This window comes from Gambusia affinis, linkage group LG11 (genome assembly GCF_019740435.1).
Source record: "Gambusia affinis linkage group LG11, SWU_Gaff_1.0, whole genome shotgun sequence".
In the NCBI taxonomy this organism is placed as follows: domain Eukaryota; kingdom Metazoa; phylum Chordata; class Actinopteri; order Cyprinodontiformes; family Poeciliidae; genus Gambusia; species Gambusia affinis.
This window is the reverse complement of record NC_057878.1, coordinates 23,794,096-23,814,604: the sequence shown is the minus strand read 5'-3', so window position 1 is coordinate 23,814,604 and position 20,509 is coordinate 23,794,096. Positions and strand designations below refer to the sequence as shown.

Below are 20,509 nucleotides of genomic sequence, written 5' to 3'. Positions count from 1 at the left end.
GAAGCACAGACATGTCGGCAGAAGGATGTACAAATGCACAAGAAGCAGAACTTACTGGGAATGCCTGGACGTACAGCATGGAGAGGCTCTGCAAAAGAGAAAGAAAGAAACAGAAGAAACGTTATTAGAAATATTAATAAAAACTAAATACCAAATGTCATGTATATCCATTTGTTTAAAATATTTTATCTAAAACTTTCCTTTGCAACATGGATTTCAAATATGTGAATGTATAGCTCATAATTTAGGGCTCTCTTACTGCAAATTAGATTTGAACTTTTTATTAAAATAGGAACTGTAGAAGAAAAGGTACAGCAGTGTATGAGGGTCACTGTAGACTGGAAAAAGGGGTAAATTTCTGACAGAAAAATTTAGAAAATTTTAGAATAATCTCAGGAATCTTTTTCTAGAAAAAATATATAATTTTCTCAGTTTGAAAAGTCAATAATTTGCTAGAAAATACCCCAAATTTTTTACATTAATTTCAGAAATATTGAGATATTTGAGAAAAAAAACAAACTAATTTCTTAGTCTTTTTTTCGGGAAAATTTCTGAGATTTACTTTCTATCTACAATGGGCCTAATGTGCCCGTCTTACAAGACGTTTTTCTCGTAAAAAGTTGAGAAACTGCAGCTACTTTTTCTATTTTCTCACCAAACTCGCTCTTCCTAGTTCCTTCTATCTCATGACCTCATTTCTTACTGTTTCCTAAACACAGTTTTAGTGTCAGCAAGCATGCTGTCAAGTAGAAGAGAGGAAATGGATGAAGATGGGGTGAAAAGGTTACGGGACAGTGTGAATAGAAAGGAAGAGTGGGAAGTAAGGATGGTCAAAGGTTCATGGGAAGATGACCTGAAATTTGCTGCTGTTTATTATTTCCTTGAGGTTATGAAAGTGAGAAAATTGAAAGGAATCGGAAAAAATATAGATCAGGTGACACTGTAAGATTCACTCCAAAAAATGTGGGATCGTATATATATATATATATAATTTGGAAAAAGTGAATGGAATGTGGTAACAGTCACAGATTGGCTTCTGTCTGTATGCATGCAATTTTGCATTATTTCTAGTTATTTCTCTGAAATGTCTATGGTTACACAAACTGTAAGCACAAACTTAATTATGCTGCATGATGTCTGACAAGTTGGGGAACATTACTTCAGATGTTAGGGGTGGATAAAAATGTAGACAATGAGGGTGAGAAGGAAGGAAGGAAGACACAGCAGGATGGGATGGCACAGGAAAAGGTAGAGGGAGAAATAATGAAAAATTGATTAAAATCCATGCCCAAAGGTCGTTTGCTGCTACATTCATTTCTTATTTATATGCATTTTTTTTTGTTTTGACACATGCAAGTGCAAATTAGATCAGTTTTATTAACATTTACTCTTTTTCATCCAGATTCCAGGTAAACACAGAACAAACAAATACCGCCATATGGGACAGATTTGTGACTTACGTCCACATTGCTCTAGTTCGATGCTGTTGCTCATGTGGATGTTGTCTATCCTGATGTGGCCTCTAGTTGGGTGATCAAAAAAACCTTCAAACACCACCTGCGCCAGAAAAAATGGTCTTGTTTATTATTTCCAAGAAACATAATAAAAAGAGTCATCGTGTAAATTTTTTTTATCCAAAGCTTATAATGACTGGAAAATTTTCAGCATCCGCCTACCTGATACTCTCTGGGGCTTTGGGGAAGGACGGTCCGGCCCTCTTTCCAGTGAGGCCCCTGCTCGCCTTTTAGCACCCATAGGAGGGACTCCTCCTGGTCGCTGTCCCTCAGGAGGACCCGTAGAGACCCCTCCGCCTCCCCCTGGAGCTGGTAGTAGAAGAGAAGGCAGAGAGGACCTCGTTCTGGCCCTACTTCGGGGCTCAGCAGTCTGGCCTTCTTGCGCTGGGTGTGGCTGCCTGCATCCAGGTGGAGGTAGTTCCCTGAAAAATCTGGAAGGAGAGAAATAGATGGTTTTAGTTTTACACAGTGACTTTAATCCTGTAGATTAGTTGAATTTTAGTAAAATAAATAAAAGTAAATATGAGGTTAAGCCCTTGTTTGACTCGTCAATGACCATAAGAAGACATTTTATTGCCTTCTTCAACAGAGAGTTTTAGTTAAATTGTAGCTTCAATAAAATTGTAGTTTCTAATATTGAAAATTGTTTTATTTTAATGGGCTCTACTTTTAAAAATGCACAGTGTTACTAATTGTATTGGTGTAATTCAAATTTTTTTTGACAATATTTTACAATGTGACATCCTGGAGTCTTGTAGCAAGTGAAATCATATAATTCAAGAAATTACTACCACTGGGAAATTTATGCTTATGCTTCTTTGAACAGGTTAGGATAGGTGCAATAAATCCTATCCTAACCATGCATGTTTCATATTACATAATCATGCAATATGAAATATGATCATTACATTTTGTGCACAAACTCATTCTTAGGTAATGAGATTTTAGTCTGCTCAGTTCTGTATAGTTTGAGCTCCTTTCAGAATGAGATGTTTTACGGCTTCTTGTCACTTTAAATCTAAATAAGCTGCTGGCCACGCCCCAAAACATTTACACTTGCATGTGAAAATGCCTCCAAACAGATGCTCAACTATACAACTGCACATCTTTGAAAAGCAGAAGTGGAGCCTCCTGCACAACCAACAAGAATACACCAAGTGATTTGTGAATATTGAGTCTAGAGTGAAACACATGTCTTTTACAGCAGCCGTTGTACAGTGCATAACCAGCTGACCAAACATGCTGGAGCTCTGATTAAGTTGCTAGGTGACAGGCTGGTTGTGGATTGGGTTGCTGGGTAACGACAAAGCTTGTCTCAACAATCAGGACGTTTTTAGAAATGGCTCATTTTCTAGACACAAAAAAACCCATTAACTTAATGCCAAAGAACAGTTTGAGACCCTAATGGATGTTTAAAAGCATGCAAAAAACTTATTCTGCATCATAGGTCTCCTTTAAATGAAGCCTAATCACAAACACAATGCTTTATAACAGTCATTCTGTCCATCCATTTCTCAGAATTACAAGAAATGTTGAGCAGCTTTTGCAGCACTCTGTGCTCAATACATAATGCATTAGATTTGAGGTAGCTCAGCTCTTTACTTGGAGGCATTGAGAAAAGGGGGACCTAAATTACCATTGCTCATTAAGTACACTTAGGGAAAAGTTGCAGTGTTTTTTCTGTCGTTCCTCGTTTGATCTTGGCTGACGTACAAAGGGAAGGAATTAATTAAAAACTCTCCATGGGAGAAACAGAGATGTAGAACTGGCTCTGAGGGAAAGAGGAAAAAAATCCTGCATCTCTCGATGCTATCTTTGTACATGAGCGTTGGTCCCACTTTCAGTCTCCTTGTTTATGTTTACATCTTTGTTTGTGTGTTTCGAGGTTTGTCCATCAATCACTGACTTGTTCTGAGCTCTAAGCTAAAAGCAGTTATTGCTGCTATAAGATGTGCATACATTTCTGCACAAGGCTGCGTCTTCAATAAGACAAGATCATAGACTAACATTTTACTTCTTGGCACAGTGATGGAAAATTCTCCACCTTGTCTTTAATGAAATAATGTTGGTGTAAACTTCTTGTAATCTTTCTTTTTAAAGCATTTTGGGGTTGAAAATATTCTAAGCCAAATAATCACGTCATTACCAGAGAGGTATTTCAGCCATTTGACTCAGATGTGTTGGTCAGAGACGCATCTAAAAGTTGCAAACATGTTGGAGGTTGAAATTGCCTTGACTGCAGTGTCTTGGGTCATTCAGATTATGTTTTTTGAACAACGTACTACTTCAACATAATGCCACTAAAAAAGGAGCATTTTCTCTATGTGTATACCCCATTTGAGAAATTTTATAAAAGAAATAAAATAACTTATGAGCTCTGTTCTGGTTGGCTTTTCTCTTTTAAATCCCCAAAAGAAGGACACTTAATGGCAGGGGCTGCCGATCAGATTTGCATACGCAGACAGCTTGCAGACGGGGTGCCACGCTAATGTTGCTGTAGAACAAGACTTAATGTCATGTTGCTGTCAAACAAGGAGACAGGGGCGCTGCTAAGTCAATTTCACATCATCACATAAACGTACTGGGAAGCACACAAACACAGAGCGCAGCCCAGAGAGTCAGGCGTTCGAGCTTTGCCTTGTGTCACGGTTCAGCATTTTTATGAAGGAGCTGTCCAGTCAACCGTGAACTTGATGGTTTCAACAGATACGATTAAAACCTTGCTATGTAGCAAGGTCATAAATGTGTGGGAAGGAAGTGAACCCACAAACTTTAAGTGTTTAGTCAGGTTAAAGTTATGGTGTGGAGAGGTGTGTGGAGCATTGAGCACTGCAAAAACCCAAAATCCTACCAAGTATTTTTGGTCTAGTTTCTAGAGAAAATATCTTTGTGCACTTGAAATAAAACAAAACTTACAAATAACGTTCTATAAAGACATAAAACCTTGTTTTAAAAATGTCTTTTTCTATTGGCAGATTATTTCACTACAACTAGTTTTTCATCAATATTAAGGGATTATTAACTTGAATAAGCTCCTATTTCTTGCAAGTTAGTTTTGTCTTATTCCAAGTGTACTAAGATATTTGCACTAGAAAGAAGACAAAAATACTTGGCAATATTTTGTGTTTTTGCAGTGCATACAGCTGAAGAGTAACAGTGACTCTTCTGTCAAAGCTATCAACTCATCTAACTGCCCTGGGCAATGTGCATGCACCTTATAGATGTGTAAGCTTTATGATAACGTATAAGTGTGATTGATAAAACAGTCTTAGTTATCCTCCTGCTCTTATTAAAGATGCACAGATGTGGAGAAAAGGAAAGCACCACTGAGGGAAATGGAAGAGAGGTCAGCGAGGAGAGAAGAAGGCAATCTGACTGATGGAGAAAGAGGGCTGGAGGTGGAAAATGCTAAAATTATACAAAGCAAAGTGAGTTGAAATGGAGGTGAAGAGCTTATAACAAAGGGATGGATTGAAGGAGGCATGGTGCCGTAAGGGGAACAAAGAAAAATGAAACAAGGACTGAGAACAGAGACAGTTTTGTAAGAACATTAGAGGAAAGAAAAATATATGATAGCTAACAGGCGAAAAAAAACAGCAGGAAACCCAGATGAGTGTAAGGAACAAAGATATGCCCATATCAGCCACTTTATTAACAAAGCTTTATCAGTATTTGACTGAACTAATTTTCTTCCAGAGCTTCTTTAGTTCTTCATGACATGGGTATTTGAAGGTGCTTTAAACACAGCGATATTTTGGTCGATATTGACATTACAGAATCATGCACTTGTGGCAAATTTTTATGCTGGTATCTCACTTTACAACAAACAAAAGTGACTGAGAGTTGACTAATATTATTTGACTGTGGAGACCATTGAAGTACACTGAAGTCATCGTCATGTCTGTGAAACCACATGTAATTTATTGGAGCTGTCCATTATTCCATCACTGTGCTCAGTTCCAACTTCAAAATGTCTCCTTTACGGATTCCAGATAACAAAATGCAACAAGTTTCTGCTGCAAATACTTGAAAGGCTATCTTTGCTAACCAGCAATTGAACATGTGTACCTAATAAAGTGGCCAGAAGGTGCATTAAAGAGTCAATACACAAAGAGATAAAATCTGTGCAAAGAGCAAAACTAAAATGGAAAATAAAACAGTTGTGTGAGTGTTATATTTTTGACAAAAAGAGGAAAAAATAACAATACAGACAACTCAGTAAACTAGGTTATAGAAGAGGAAACTCTGTAAGCTAGCATTTTTCTCCAAATTTTAATTAAGGCTCTGTACACACTTTCAGGAAATCAAGAGAGAAAGCCTTGCATCATGGTTGCTTCCAGTGGTTCCTCACAGCATTGGGATGTGTGATTTTTCTCCACCAGACAAACACTTTGTTGTTAATTAGCTCAAAAAAGCTTTGTTCTAAGAAAGGTTTAAGACTTGTTTAGAAATTGCCTGAAAAATAAGACATTTCTTGAAGCTGCTTGCAAACAGCTTAAAGAGTTTCTTGAATATTTCAGTAGAGTTGAGTACTATTCATTTTTAAGTTTTAAACCTGCATAGGGTTAAACAATTGCTAAATCAACCTGTTGCCTGTTATAAGTTACATGAAAAGATTTCCTCTTGTAGTAATTATCTTTTTTTGTTGAACCCCCCCTATAAACATGAAATGGGTAGATGTTGTATTATAATATCAAATACAATTTTGCCAGTCATCTTTCTAATCACAGTAGAAACACTGTGATTAGGGTAAACAACAGGGCTCCAGAGTGTTCCCAATATGCTTAAGGCAACACAGTTGAGCTGTGTTGCCTTAAGCCAGATCTGGTTGCAAGTAGACACAAAACAAAAGAAAGAATGGCATTCACTGCTGGTAACATGTTTAAGTCAAGTCTATGCATTTAAACATGGACAAAGCAGAGTCATAAATAGAGATATCACTTTGTGTGTAGCAGAAAAAGTCAGAAATGTAAAAAACAGTGTATGACTGAGTCACTATGTATGTTTTACATGTGAAGGCAGCCATACTAAATTTATTTTGGTTGGTTTAAGTTGGTTTCCAAGTTGAAAATTTCTCCTCAGATGTCATTCTCATTCAGATTTCCCACTCAGATCTCCAAAACACGAACCTTAGCTAAACATGGATAATTTATTAACGCCTATTGCCCCTATACAGGCACCTGCATCCCAAATGTACAAATACAAAAGCTTTTTCTGATGCTTTAAAAGAATTTGCATTGAGATACTAAAATTAAGCGATGAAAAACCTAAGCATTTCTTGCCTTTGTAAGAGATTTACTTTCACTTATTTTAAGGCATTTAGTTTTCTTTACTGTATTGTACTTTAAACTGAAAGTCAGCAGATAGGCTTAACCCCTACTAATTTCTCTCACTTTAATCCCTCAAAGCGAGTCTGCTGTTTTCTTTTTTTGACTTATTAGCTGTCACAAGTATTCACAGAGATTGATTGGTGAAGTTGTGTGCTCATATTCAAAGCCATGAGCAGCAGTGATGAAAAAGAAGCTTAATTTAAACCTCATGCATTAGCCATAGCAGGGATGCTCTAAATTAAAAGTAATCATAAGCAAAAAGTCAGTTTCACAAATCTAAACCTGCTCGAAATGATTCCTGTTTTGGTATCATCTCAGTGAATGATTGCTGCGCTTTGCTTTTCATGTTGATATTCTTCAGAGGTGTCGCTGTTCTTACTGTCTGATCCCAGCGACAGGTCCTGCCATGTCCCATGAGTGTTATGTCCATTTAAGCCGCCGCTGGCTCCGTGCAGCGTCCAGCTCACACCTGAGTGCGGATCAGCCGACCAGCCGCACAAACTCTTCTCAAAGTCACACACGGCCGACAGGGATGGCGTCGTGACTGTGAGTTGAAAAGGAAAGACGAATCATGAATAAATACGCACAGTGCAAAATCACCAAACGTCATCAAGCATTTTTGGTATTTCTAATGCAAATGTCTTAGTACACTTGAAATAAGACAAAACTTATAAATAACTTTGTATAAAGATTTAAAAGCTTGTTTTAAGTCAGCAATCTCTCGTTCCACTCATATAATATATGAAAACTAACATGTTTTAAGTGAAATAATCTGTCACTGCAACTAGTACATTTTTTTTTTATCAATTTAAAGGATTTATAATCTTAAAACAAGCTACTACATCTACTAATTTAGTATACTTGAAATGAGACAAAACTAAGACATATGCACTAGGAATAAGACCAAAAATACTTGGCAAGATTTTGTGTTTTTAGTAGTGCATAAAGAAAAGAAAGAGACACAAAAAGAAACAAAAACAATTTTCTTTTTTCTTTTAAGGAAGAAAGGAAGGAAGGAAGAAAGAAGGAGACAAAGACAGAAAGAAGGAAAGAAAGACGAAGTTACCCAAGAAAGTTTTATTTTCTTGGTGTAATTATTTATTCTTAGATATAGGTAGCAAGACTAAAAAGGCTGATTATCTATTTGATGAAAGAAACAACACAAAAAGAAAAATTGATCTATCTATCTGTCTGTCTAACCAATCTTTTCCTATGTAAATAAAATACATAATCTTCACAATTTGAGAATGTATTCTTTTTTTTTTTGCATGGCCGTGTGTTAGAAATTAAGTGCACCATAATCTCTTTTATTCAGTACTATTGGATTTCTCTTGGGAGAGTTTAAAATGAAACTTTGCTCTTTCTTCTGTTTTGATTAAGCTTAGAGATTCATTGTCTTTATTTGTTTTGCCATCTAAAAAAATTATCTTCACAAATACAAAAGAAATGGTAAAGGACAGAAGAGAGTAAAAATGTAAACAGAAGACAACATAATTCAGTCAGGGACTACTAATCTAACACTCATAAAATGAAAGAAGGCAATAAAGTAAAAGGTGAGTGGCAAAAAAGTATAAAAAAGATTGAAAGAAAGAAAATGAGATGATAAATTATTCCAACTAAACGACAACTGCTGCAGATAAACTCCAGAGAGGCTACTTGCTTGATAGTCAGTTGACCTATAGCTGTGAAATGATACACTAGTGTGAGTCTGGTGGTGGGAGCTTATTTCCCCTCAGAGCTACCTGTGGGATTCTGACTTCAAAGCCCAGAGGCTCTGTGGTGCACAGTGACATCGTAGCTGTGACCTTAAGAGAGTAAGTGTGTGTTTTTATGGGTGTGGATGTGACACAGTCAAAACTAAACACGTGTAGGAAATCTGAATTTGTCGATGCAGTGATGCTTATGAGGAACATGGTGTGCTCACCTGATCTCATTGTAGGAGTCGTCTCCTCCAGTCTTGGCGTGGTGGTGCTCACCGTAACAGTGGTGATTTCTGTCAGGAAATGATAGATTTAGTAATATAGACACAAAAACACGAAGGAAAGACTTCAAAACTATAACACTATCACTCTATGTGAGCTGATGTTTTAACTTGCAGTGCTGACAATTGTCTTCTACTTTTGTTTTTCTCACATTGGCGTGTTTCAGAACAAACATATGTTAACGATAACTCATTTATTATAGGAAAATAACTCTCCAAACCTACCAGGCTGATGGCAATTGTTGCCGCCAACAGTGGCATGACTAGTCAGGGTTTAAGGAGTCGTTAGTTTCACACATAAAGTCAGGCTGGATTGATTTCTTCTAAATAATTGATCATTTTAAACCCCTCCAAACCTCAGGTTCTAATAAACCATTTTTTTACTGTTACCTATGAGTCTTAAAACTTCCTTGAATGCTCAGGCATCTTTCCCCTATGCACACTTAAACTCAAACCACAGAGCAAGAAGTCAGTGTCTTTTTATTGACGTAATGGTACAGAAGATTTCTGGCTTGTGTGGCGAAAACACCAGAAGCTTCTCACCAAATTAGTCTCTGAATCTGCTCCTGCCTTTTACGTTGTTTCATCCCTCCCTTCGACTCCTCAAACTTTCTGCTGAGAACACCTAATCTGTCTCTACAAATAAAAACATCGCTAAACCCCCTGAAAAATAGTTGCTTCTGCTCACATAAACAAAGATTTTGCCATACATACATGCACGTACACACACTGAATGAAGGCATTTTTGCCTCTCTGCCATCAAACTATAGAAGTTAAATCCCATCTAAGTGTCGTTTCTGTTTTACTACAGCTGCAATTTTCTTCTTCATAACTCCTTCTTTCACTCTCCTCCTGCCACCTCTCCTTGAGTTATATTTTGATTTCCACTGCCTGCTTTGCTTTCATATACCCACAAATCTCTTTCTCTTGTGTTTCTCATTTCTTTTTTTTCCGCCATCTCTTGTTCACTTCTGGAAACAACTGTGCTTTGCAGGCCAAGCCTCAATTTTGAGATTTTGAAATGAAGGGACCTTTATGAGTTTGCATCACAATTCAGTGATATACTCAGGAAGTAGTTGAGTGCTGTTGGTGCAGGTAAATGATCCAAACATGCAGGAAACTGGCTCTTGAGTACTAGAAATCTGACAGCAATTTGTGGTATTTTGGGTAATTAGCATAAATGGGACTAAATAAAAAATGTATGTCACACTTTTACTTTACTAAAACTTTTGAAAAGCACACATAATTTTCCATCCGCATCACAGTTGCACACACTTTAGTCAGACTGACAATTCCCAATAAAAAAACATTAGCTAAAATGTTTGAGAGACATAAATACTATTGTAAGGCACAATAAGTAAGAACAATGCTGCACAGATAAAACATGTATATTTAAAGACTGGGTCTTATCTGCTGACATGAAGCTGTTTTAATCATGTGCCCTTTACTTGCTGTAATTAGCCCCTCCCCCGTTAGGAGACAGGAAGGCTTAAGAAATGGATATGTGACCCATTTCACCTCATGGAACCATTTTCCTAATTAGTGACCACACACAGCTTCCGGAAGGCTCCTCTATCCGCTTCCATCTTTCTTTCACCTGTCAAATCCAGTTTTGAACTATCCGCCCTTTTACTTCCTCTATTGCTCACTGGCTCCATCATCTATCCCCTCACCTTCTTTCTATCCATCAGCATCCTCTATGTAATTACTGTAAAGGTCAACCAAGTCATTTTCAGAAGTGACTTCAATATTTTTTTAGCATTATTAGCCAGGCTATTATATGAAATAAAATTTTGGTAGTCTTAATTTTTTCTGAAACTACTACCAGGAATTACTTATTGATGCATGAGAAAAAAAGAAGAAATGTTTAAATGGGTCAGTGTGATCAGCTACAGCAATGTGCCTTTAGTGTTTGACTCACTTGCGTATGGAAAACAAACACACACACTAAACCCTAAGAAGCATAAAGTGTCACAGGCACATTGGCTCACTGTGAAGCTGCTGACTGAGCAGGGTGAAACGGAAACAGAAAAATCTGTTCAATTATGGAAAGAGCTCTGGGTGTAAATCTACCTGTGTCAGCCTAAATAACAACTGGTGGAGCACCGAGTGACTGTGTGTTTGTGGGGAAGATGGAGAACGTTCTTGCTACTCAATTACTTTCAACATAGTAATATTTACCAAAAGCATTCGCAGCCATTATTACATTATTAGTGGCTACAGATCTAAATCACTTCACTGATAATTGTGTTCATTAGCAGCAGTGGATAGCTTACCAAGCAATGCAGTAGTTGTCTCACCATATTTGGCCACATTAAGACTCAAGCACCAAAAAATTGAATGTGTTGTTTTTACTGTAAAGGTGACATATTATGCTTCAGGTTAGGGCAAGTCTATGTAATAAACAATAATTTTATTACATTTTTTTTTGTACAAAATCGTTCTTAGACAATCCATTAGTCCGATCAGTTCTGCCGACTTTGAGCTCCTTTCAGAATGAGCTGTAAACCACGCTTGGCATTGGCAAAAGAACATACTATTCATGTGGAGGTCATGTGTGTGAGATGTGTGTTTCTCTTCATTACTCAGAAAATAATAGGAAAACACATGTTGACCTAAATTTTTCTATTTTACAGCTAGAGTAACAACTTTTACACGACTTTTTACCAACTTCTGAAGTTGTTTTAAACAACTGGATCTATAGCTTAATAAAAAAACTAACTTATTTTGTACCCAATGAGCAAAAAAAAAAAAACAACCCAAAAAAAACAACTTCTAAGTTTACTGCAGATAGGACAAGCCAGGCAGTTATTTCTGGAAGGATGCAACAAAAATAATTTTCTGTATTTTATTGGAATTGTGTGCTTTGGTTAAATGAGATTGAGCTATTTGGCAATAAATGGGTTTGAAGTAAAACAAAGCTCCACTGTTTAGTGTGGCAAAGAATCTGTGATGGTGTGGGCCTGCTTCTGTTTCTGGTTGCATTATGCACTGGTTTTGAAAATCTTGCAAACTCCGATTTTTTCTGAAAACTGAAACTGATCACTCCATCTAACAACCAGATATTAATGAGAAACATACAGCCAAATGAAGAGAAATGGTCCCTACACACAAAATAATATGTCTTCCAAGGTATGTTATTCCCCAGAGATAATATCATATAAAATATAAGAAAACTTGTGGGATCAGCTGAAGAGGAGAGATGTTGAGAAAACATTCACAACTAAGATTTAGAAATTTTCCAAAGAGAAATGGTGAAAGATATGTTCCCTCTTTATGGTGGCCTGTTAAAGAAATCATGGCAAAAATGGGGAAGCGCAAAATCAAAATCTTAGGAAGAGTGCAGTAGCTATGCTAAAAATAGATTTGTAGTTTTACAAACTTTGAAAAATGTGTGTACAGTTAAACTTTGTGCCACATTTGGAAGCACACAAAGGCAGATCATTAGCTTTATAGAGACAGGAAACTTGGAAAATAGTGAGAACATTTATAGTTATGGCACTACAGGGAGCAGAGCATTTAAGTGTTAAAGTATTACTTTAAATGCGAGGTGATGGTGGAAAACCTGAGTGTTATTCTGGATGAAAATCATGGTGGTAGTCTAAATGGCAAATCAGAAAACTGCTCCTAAAAAGCAGATCTGCAAGTTTGATTCATATGAAGCTTAAAGTGCCAGACATAATCATGACTCCTGCTTTGGTGGTTGAGTGGTTGAGAAAATGAGTTCTTCATGGGAAATGTTTTTAAAAGGCTAATTTCCAAAGTACCTTATTGTAGAACAAAAAGACAATGAGAAATCAAAGCTGCACTGGACCACAGTATTCTGTGTTTAGTTGCAAGAACAATTTCTGTATCTAACCTAATAATAAGCATGTGACAGTAGTTCAAAAAGCAGCAATAATGAAGCTTTAAGTGTGGCTAAAGGCAAAAAGCCGTGATCTTGACAGCAGAGATGCTAAAAGTGAGAACGCTGTTTATGTCAGGAAACTACTGGCAGTGAATTGCTCATTAGCTCACAAAGTCTGTGATTGTAATTGTAGCCTTAAGTGTCAGCAGATGAGAGTTGATAAAAACGAGGATTCTGGCAATGAATAGCAAAGAAAATCATCTTAGCTACAAAGGAAATGAGCTTAAGTGTGGAAAAAAAAGTGAGTTAAGAGTGTCGTCAGGATACCGTGAAGAAAACAATGTTTTTTTATCACACTAATAATTATTTAAAGTAACAGAGTTTTTCCAAGGTCTTCCCACAACATATTTTAATAAAAAAGTATGTTTCTGAAATCCTGAAACATCTTTGACTGTGTAGTAAACTTACAACATGTAAAGTAATTTAGGTTCTGGTTCAAATTGTAAACGCAATGTTACTTAGTTTCAGAACACCCACCCCCCCATAAAACTATCAGAATTATAGCAGTCTTAAAAGTAATGTAATAAAAAAAGCAATATTTTGGAGAGGTATTTGATTCACACACTGACCAGAATTGGCCTCTCTGATCATAATGTAGGTTGGCTTGACATCAGTGCAGGCCGGCTTGCAGATGGTTTCACTTGAACTTCCATTACTGAAGCTAATGGTGTCCCTCGTGGACTGCTCATAGGATCTCTCCCTATAATTCTCCATATTAATAATGTGGACAGTGATATCACCATTAAAAATGTGCATTTTTATCCTGATGACATAGTTAGGTTAGTTCTAGATCCACATCCAACGTGGCTCTTTGTCAGCTGCAGCTTGCCTTCAGTACAATAAAATGAGTCTTTCATTATCTAAAGCAGACCAATTGGTACTGGGCGCACAAGAAATGATTAAATATTTCAGTTTTAATTATTATCGGAGTCTGAAGGATCTTTTATTTTGAAAATCCTTTAACCAGATTCTCTCGGTTACGTCTTGCGCGCCAACATTGAGCCCACAAGCAGCAAAATGAGTAAGAAACAGATCAGATGTCTTTGGAAAGTTTCTTTGTGAAGTGCAAAAGGCCCAGCGAAGAGACAGGAGAATAGATTTATCCCGGTAGGTTTGCATGATATGATGTGATCGGTTGGCTAATGAGGGACTGAAGCCTTCAAACTGCTTTCCCACTTAGGCCCTGTTTACATGACAATGATCCAACGAAAATGAAATTTTTGTTCCATTTCTGTTAACACATTTACATGAATAGAAGATCAAGCACCCTGTGCATAAGCAACGCACCTCGGGTGTCATTGTCTCTCATCACTCCCAGATGGGACCGTGTCGCTGCAGAGAAACAAGCTCAGGGCTCCCATTAAAAAAAAAAGTAGGATAAAATGACAGTGGAGCTGCTCTATTTGCTGCACTGTGCACTAAACCAGGCTCTCAGTTGCACAATGTCAGCTGTTTGGGATTCCCCTCCGTGCTCACGTCACGGCGCTTTCTGATTGGCTACCTGTCACATTCAAAAGGTTGCATTTTCACTCTCATTCAGGGAAAACCCCACAGGCTGGGGCCAAGACAATGTTGAATACGCCTGATTTTAGATGAGAGTGGTCCCAATGTTCTACTGACTGGACCAGATCCGTCGTGACACTACAGGAGGATCAGTTACCATTATCACAAGCGACAATCTTAGAACTCGGAACGCTCGAAGATCTTCACAAGGGAAAAATGGCCGCAAAATATTTAAAGTTGTGCAACAAGACATCCCCTCCTCCCCCTCGCCCCTGGACCGCAGTAAAATTGCCAAGCCTTGACTGGTCCGCAATGACAAACAGGTTGGGGACCACTGATCTAAAGCTTATTTCAAACTCTGAGAAATTGTAAATTTAAGTCACCTAAGCTTACAAGCTTTCAGTTTACAGACTGAAAATGTCTCAGTCCATATATCTAAGATTTATATTCAGATGTCAGTGAACATGCCTGTTGGTCAAGAATAAACAACTTTTTAAAGGGCCTTATTAAGGATGGAAAAAGTCTTCTAAAAACTAAAATCTCTTCTTGGAACTTACAAATACAAGTCTGTTGTCAGCATAGACACTTTACCTTTCAGGCTGTGTTCAGCTATGTTGAACACATTATCACAAATGTGGATGTCTTCAATTTTTTGTTTAATTTTGTCACTTCATATGTGCATGCTATGAAGAAGCCACCATCATACACACATTGTGTTCAAAGCATAAGTATAGGCATTGTTTAGGCTACACAAAGACATTTCAGTTTTGTTTAACTTTCTTCACAGTACAGCTCGATTGAAAGGCATAGAAGCTTAACAGAAAGTTTCCATAATTCATTTACGTAATTTCCTCTCCAAATCAGGGAAAGTCCCGTAAGAACACATTGTATGTGAGTTAATTTTTTCATGAGATATTAAAAAGATCATAGATGGCTGCATTGAAGGATGGAAAATGGAGAAAATAGGCAAATATCTGGGAAATTCCATAAAGGCACGGCGACTCAAAGCGAAATATTTATTTTGGAAAAGTTTGATCTTTTTTGCACACAGACATGTATAAACAGAGGTAACCACAATGAACCTTAGCCCAACTCTAAGTGCTTCCATGTGTAGTATCACACGAGGGGAAGAGAAGCAACAGATCTGCTGGACTGTCCTGAAGTAAATCCAAAATTGTTAGAAACAACTCGAAAAGCTTATCTGCGCTTGCTGGTTTAAATTTCATTCACTCAGCACCAAAACATCCTGCTGCTGTGTCACTGCTGGAAAACAAATCTAAGCCAGGGGCAGAACGCAGCTGTCTTTTGTCACTGTACTGGGATGATGTGGTGTGACCTGGATCTTTGAATCTCTATTATCTATTCTCATTTTTTTGGAATGAACATACTTCATGAGAGCCTGGCAGCAGCCTTGGATGACTTTAACTTGTGTGGATATTATTTTTCAGTCCAGAAAATTGGAAGCATGTTAACTTTTACCCAGATTTATATTAAAAAATAAATCCTTCATTGAGATCTTTGTTTAAGTCTTTTGTCCAAAAGGTAAATTCTCTAAAATATCTGCTTTTACAGCACTGCTCTCTTTGTATTATAAATAAGAAAATATCTCCAGCTAAATATACAACACTTAAGGCACTGGGAAGCTCCTTTAGAGCCAGACCACAGGATCCTCAATGCACAAAGGAGAGCTAACATAGATCTTTCTTCCCTGCAGCTGTTAGACTGGTAGCCAGCATTGCTCCAAACAAACCAAATGAAAAACGAAAACAGATTCTAACAGCATAACGTCTCAGTCTTTGGGAAATATTCATCTGACCACAGTTACTTGACAAGAGTTACATATATGCTGTTTTGCGTAATCCACATTTTTGCACACTGGCTATTATTGCACAATACTAAATTCACAAATTATACTAGTATGTTTTTTAAATCAGTATTGATTTTACTTAATTTGTTCCGATATGTCTAATGGGTGTCTGTTGTGTGTTTCTATTTGCCTTTTGTACCGACGATGGCTCAATTTGTAACATCAATCAGGGATGTTTTGGACATGCTTAAGAAACTGATTTAAAGCTATTTTCTTTTTCGTAGTCTGCTGTAAGGAAATATTGGTTCTATGGCTCCAATGAATCTCTTTCATCATGAAGTCTCTTAGAGTTATTTTCATTTGGTCAATGGTCTTAATACATCACATAGCATCAAAGTAAAGTAACCCAAACACAATCAAAACCAAACATGGAGCGCTGACAGAAAAAAATAAACTAAAATACAATGCACTAATGTACAATTACAGCCATTAAAATCTTGAAAACAATTTCTTTGCACTTTCATAAGGTCTTTCAAAAACATTTTTGAACTCTATCTGCTCTTTCCCTTATTTCTCATGTCTTTTTTTTGAACACGTACCAAAGAATGTTGTTTTCCCTGTGAAGCCACTAAACTTTAACTGGTGAAACTTGCAGGCATAAATCTCCTACACTAGAGATAAATCAGTGTTGTTGAATCAACAGAAATCTCAAAGAACCAGTTTTTAGTCGGATTTCTTTCCCCTTTATTAGTGACAATCTTCCACAAAAACAATTAAATGTAAAAGTAGCCCTTCTTTTTAGTAAAATACTGTTTGCAGTAAGAAACAAATGAGTGAAAAAGCAGCCAATGTACACAGAAAACCTAAAACTATTGATTATTACAAATAATTAAAAGAAAAACTGAACAATGCTGTCCACAAAGCCAATCATTTCCTCATTCAATTTTAGTGTTGACACCAATATTTCTTTGTAATATAATAAGCTTCCATTTGTTTTTTTAAATACCTGTGTTGTGCTTTTCCAGAAATTGCGCTTTAAACATTATTGGCAAGTGAAAAGGGCATGAAAGGAATGAGTGAGTGGGTGTAACTGAGGACACATCCCCCTGATCACATGAGAATGTCTGAACCGGAGCCACAACTCACATGTGATAGTAATAAGCAAAGCTGGACCTGACACTTGCCAACACACACGCACAAACACGCAGTTGGCAAGAGTCGATATGATTGGCTGGAAACCTGGAACAGCAAAACAACTCTAAAATGTTCTCAAACTATCTGCAGCACGTCCTCAAGGCTGCTGTAAAGACCTGGGTTTTTCTGGACTCATTTGTCCAGAGAAAAAACCCAACAAAGTAAAGATGTTTGTTTTTTCTTTCACACATTTTCAATCATGCAGTATAAACATGCCATTTCCTTCACCTCATATAATTACATTTATATTTCAATCTGCTAAAATTAAACAAACTGTAAAATTTGTATTTTCTCTAGTAATTTTCTTATGTACAAAAGTCTCTGAGGCTTTTTGGCCCTCCTGGTGTGAAAATGGCAAAATAAATGGTTCACACAGAGAACTGTGGTAAATATTGAACTTTATAGATTTTTGTGGCAGCTTTGCATAATTTAGTCCCTTGTAAAGTTAGAGTAAACAGCCAATAAGTTTAATAAAAATTTAACTAATGACTGATTAGCTCCAAAAAGTACCATTTAAGTCCTTAAAAGTATCCAGTACACATTCAAGAATGAACCCAAAGAGTTTTGGGACAGGGTTTGGTAAGTACCTAGGGATTTTATTGAAAGTATCTTAAGAAAGTTCAGGAAAAGTTCAGAAGCTTCTAGTTTTGAGTCCAAGCAACTAAGTCTAGGTTCATCCTAAAATTTAAATTATTTTAACTTTTAATTAGTGATCTGACTGCAAACAAAGTATGCTGCACTTCAATGGCATGTTCTCTTGTATTACCAATTTTAAAGAGCAGCAAAGAGAAACAAGTCCATTTATGCTATTGTTATATATTAGGTAAACAAAAAGTTATTGACTGCTAAGTTAAAATTACTTTATAACTTATACCAAACAAACTTGTTTTATATAATTTCTTGAGGGTAATTGTGACTTACGGTAGTTGATGTGAGAAATTGTACTGCTTTAACAGAAACCTGTTTAATCTAAGGCTACACCTCAATACTAGGGGTAATTGTGGATGAAGCTTGATTTACAGAGATTTTCTGTCTATGTATCACTGCCTTATTCTGGTATTTTTCACTTGAAAGTGATCAGAAACAATCCATCAGCCCTGAGTCACGCAAACTAATAGCTGTATAACCATAGGGTTCCTTTTGCCACGTCATCGTGGTTTTGCTGGACGAATGAGGCAAAAAAGACATTCTCAGCTGCCAGCACCCAGATTTTCCATGATTCTAGGAGCAGAAGTAGCTGATGAATAAAAACAAAACTATTAGCTTCATTGGGATTCAGAATGCAAGGCGCTTTCACTCTCAGTCTTTATTTGTTGCCATCTCTCAGTTACTTTCCTCAATAACTCTACCGATGAGAAATGAAGCATGTATTGACACAAATAAGAGCTAACCCTTTAAAACCTTTATGCCAAACAGGTGTGAGTGTGTATTTGTGTGTACATCTGTGACGCCTGCGTGGCTGCCAACAGCTAGGTGTGGAGTGAAAGAGACGTGAGCGCAGCAGATGTTCTGATAGCTCACTCTTTTAAAAACATGATAGGAACTGGCAGCTCATAAGCTTTCGGTTCACATCCAATAGTTGAGGTTACAGCACCTAAATTACACGTTCCCTCCGTAGCTAGCGTGGATGATTGGAAATGAGCAGTAATCTTTTGGCTTTTGTTTCTGTGTTTGCACCGAAGGTTTTTACACAATAATGAGATGCTAAACTACATTTTATTGTGTATCCCTGAAGAACCCATGAATCTGTTCTTTCTTTATTTTTGTATTGGATTTTTGGAGCTGGGATTGTTTCGCTCATGTGAGGAAATTGTTAGGTCAGTGCACTTGATTGTAGAAAATGAAAACAATACAAGGCTGGTAATGGAAAAGCAATTTCTTTGCCTGTATATTTGAATAGTAAATAAAGTAAACAACATAAGTAACTACTTTGGTTGTTTTTTTAAAAGTAGATCAGTAATTCGGGAGAATAGGTTGTTTCTTATTTGTGCCAAAGTCAAGCTGGAAGGAAACTTCTCTATTATTTCACATTTGTTACATTGATAAGAAGCCTAAACACTAACCAGGATTGGAAATTTTGCATAATTTTTATTCTTTCCATAAAAAAAACTCCCATTGTCCGTATTTAAAACAAGAAAAAAAATGTGTATTTTTTTGTACCCCATAACATGGTGCATGTAAAAAGTCCTGTTATAATGACTTTTTTAAAAGCAAGTATTATCTGCACAACTTTAATTTTGTAGATTTTCTTTAGTACAGGAGGAGTGTAAACTATGTATGCAATAAAAGCTCATATATATACAGATACCCCCTTTAATATTTGGTTAAATGTAAGTAAATTAGAAAATTGCAAAGAAACCACATTTTTGTGGTCATCAACAAGGTTCTGGAAAAAATTTTCAATTCAAATGAACTCCACCCGGTTTGCCAGGAACAATTATCAGATGTTCATGTAACAAGCTTGTTGATGGTTTAGATGTCTGTCTTTGAGGTTCTGCTTTCTGACGGACGTTTAACCCAAAAATTGTGATAAATATCTGAGAATAACTTTGGTGCTATGAGGATTAAATATTATTCGGGCTAAATTCAAATGTCTTGTTTTTCAAAATCATTCAAGTTTTATGTTGTATTCCACCCTGTAAAAGGAATATCTGCCATAATAAAAACATTTTATGTACTTGATGAGTGTATGACCCAAGCTGCATCAAAAGGAGCAAGAGAAACAAATAGCATGGAGATCAAATGTTGTGGCCCTCCTCTGGTTGAGCTCTGCAGATCTCTTCCAATCTGCATCCCCGTCTGTGTGTATGAGTGAATTTATAGGAGAAGCCCACTTAAGCCCACTGGAGTTGAATGTCTCTGCCTTTTTTTGCAAGCCGTTTCTTCTGTGTAAACAGCTGTGCTCAGTGGACTGAGGAAGATGCGCAGCTAAATTCATCTTTTCTTCTAGAACAAAATAAACACAAACAGGAAGGAAATGTGTACTTCTGTTGTCACTTATAGCTCTAGGAAAATGACTTTGACTTCATATGTAATGTTGTTTTCCATCGCCAAAAACAGATGGTGAAAGTTAAAGTTAAGAAGTCCACTTATCTCGCTGTGTGGCTTTATTTATATGCTGGTAGCAGGGGCAGTTGCTATGGTGTTCAAGTGAAGTGGGAATGAACTGTTATGTCTAATGCACAGATTACATCCAGAGGGCGAACATCTGGCAAGCAGACACAGACAGTAAGACCAGCAGACAATCACTGCAGCCATAGAGCAGTAAAGATG

The 20,509-nt window shown here is 36.9% G+C and overlaps 1 protein-coding gene across 3 annotated transcripts in view; it reads right to left on the bottom strand.

The window, feature by feature from the left end:
• LOC122839624 (neuropilin-2-like) overlaps positions 1-20,509 on the bottom strand; it is a 116,585-nt gene that overhangs the window by 17,328 nt on the left and 78,748 nt on the right. For all 3 annotated transcript variants that reach the window (XM_044131400.1, XM_044131401.1, XM_044131402.1), the window contains exons 12-16: positions 8,769-8,837; positions 7,224-7,388; positions 1,677-1,945; positions 1,461-1,557; positions 56-88 (exon numbers count right to left, since the gene is read on the bottom strand). In XM_044131400.1, the coding sequence (XP_043987335.1) occupies positions 56-88; positions 1,461-1,557; positions 1,677-1,945; positions 7,224-7,388; positions 8,769-8,837 (633 nt within the window). The remainder of the gene's footprint in view (positions 1-55; positions 89-1,460; positions 1,558-1,676; positions 1,946-7,223; positions 7,389-8,768; positions 8,838-20,509) is intronic.